The sequence below is a fragment of the Sinocyclocheilus anshuiensis genome, unplaced genomic scaffold (assembly GCF_001515605.1).
Source record: "Sinocyclocheilus anshuiensis isolate Anshui unplaced genomic scaffold, SAMN03320099.WGS_v1.1 scaffold173, whole genome shotgun sequence".
Classification (NCBI taxonomy): domain Eukaryota; kingdom Metazoa; phylum Chordata; class Actinopteri; order Cypriniformes; family Cyprinidae; genus Sinocyclocheilus; species Sinocyclocheilus anshuiensis.
In genome coordinates, this window is record NW_015536480.1 from 1,005,527 (window position 1) to 1,006,553 (window position 1,027).

Sequence of the window (1,027 nt, forward strand, 5' to 3'; positions counted from 1 at the left end):
ATATATAATAAAATAGTGCAGAATATTTTCACTTTTTGCCTAAAACTTTTCTATCCAACTGTAGAGAGCAGGTAGATTTGTAGTAGCTAATGAAGGGAAAAACAGAACAGTTTCCCAAAATGTTTTGCTCTTAAACTTGCTTGACAGGGCATCTGTAATTATTAAAATCACAAAATTAATAATTGTGAAAGTCAAACCTCAGTATGTTGAGTTGACAGTTAGGACTCTTCAGTCCAGCAGCGAGCAGCTTTACTCCTGAATCCTGCAGATGATTGTTACTCAGGTCCAGCTCTCTCAGGTGTGAGAGGTTTGAACTCAGAGCTGATGCCAGATCAGCACAACCTTCCTCTTTCACCAAACAGCCAGACAATCTACAACAACAATAATAATATTAGTGTGCTTAATTTTAGAGATGCTTTAGATCTTATTTCTGGCATTTGGAAACAGCAGTAGGAATGTGGGGTGGGTGTGTGTGTGTGTGTGTGTGTGTGTGTAATGGAGCTGATGAGACGAGAGGCATGCGGATCCATATGCAAGCTTTTATTTACAGGCATGGTCAACACAGGCAAGAGTCGGACACCAGCAAACAGATATGTAGAGGGCAAGACAAAAGAGGAATCCAAAACAAGCAATAATCCAATCGAGGTGCAAACACAGTCCGAATCAGCAAGGCAAAGAGTAAATCCAAGACAGGCTATAAACTTCAGGACAGGCAGAAATCAGACAGGACGAGATAACAGGCTAGGATCAAGACACGGGAAAACAGACTATGAACAAGGCTAGACTCGTGAACTTGGAAGGGCTCCGTAAAGTAGCTATCCCTAGGTGAGCGATAAATGCTGAACATTACTCGGCAGTGAGAGAGAGGAAGTCCATGGTTTATAAAGCGTGTCTCATTGGATGCAGCTGTGTGTGTGTGTAATTGGTAGCAGGTGAGCTTGTGATTAGTGAAATGGAGCATGGGAAATGTAGTCCAGGGTGATGTGTAACAGTCTGTGTGGTGTGAGAGTCAATATAATGGGAGGGC

At 42.4% G+C, this 1,027-nt stretch overlaps 1 protein-coding gene across 1 annotated transcript in view; it reads right to left on the reverse strand.

Moving 5' to 3' along the window:
- Positions 1-1,027, reverse strand: part of LOC107676321 (NACHT, LRR and PYD domains-containing protein 12-like) — a 46,176-nt gene that overhangs the window by 16,183 nt on the left and 28,966 nt on the right. Inside the window, exon 8 of the mRNA XM_016470877.1 lies at positions 198-371. Within this exon, the coding sequence (XP_016326363.1) occupies positions 198-371 (174 nt within the window). The remainder of the gene's footprint in view (positions 1-197; positions 372-1,027) is intronic.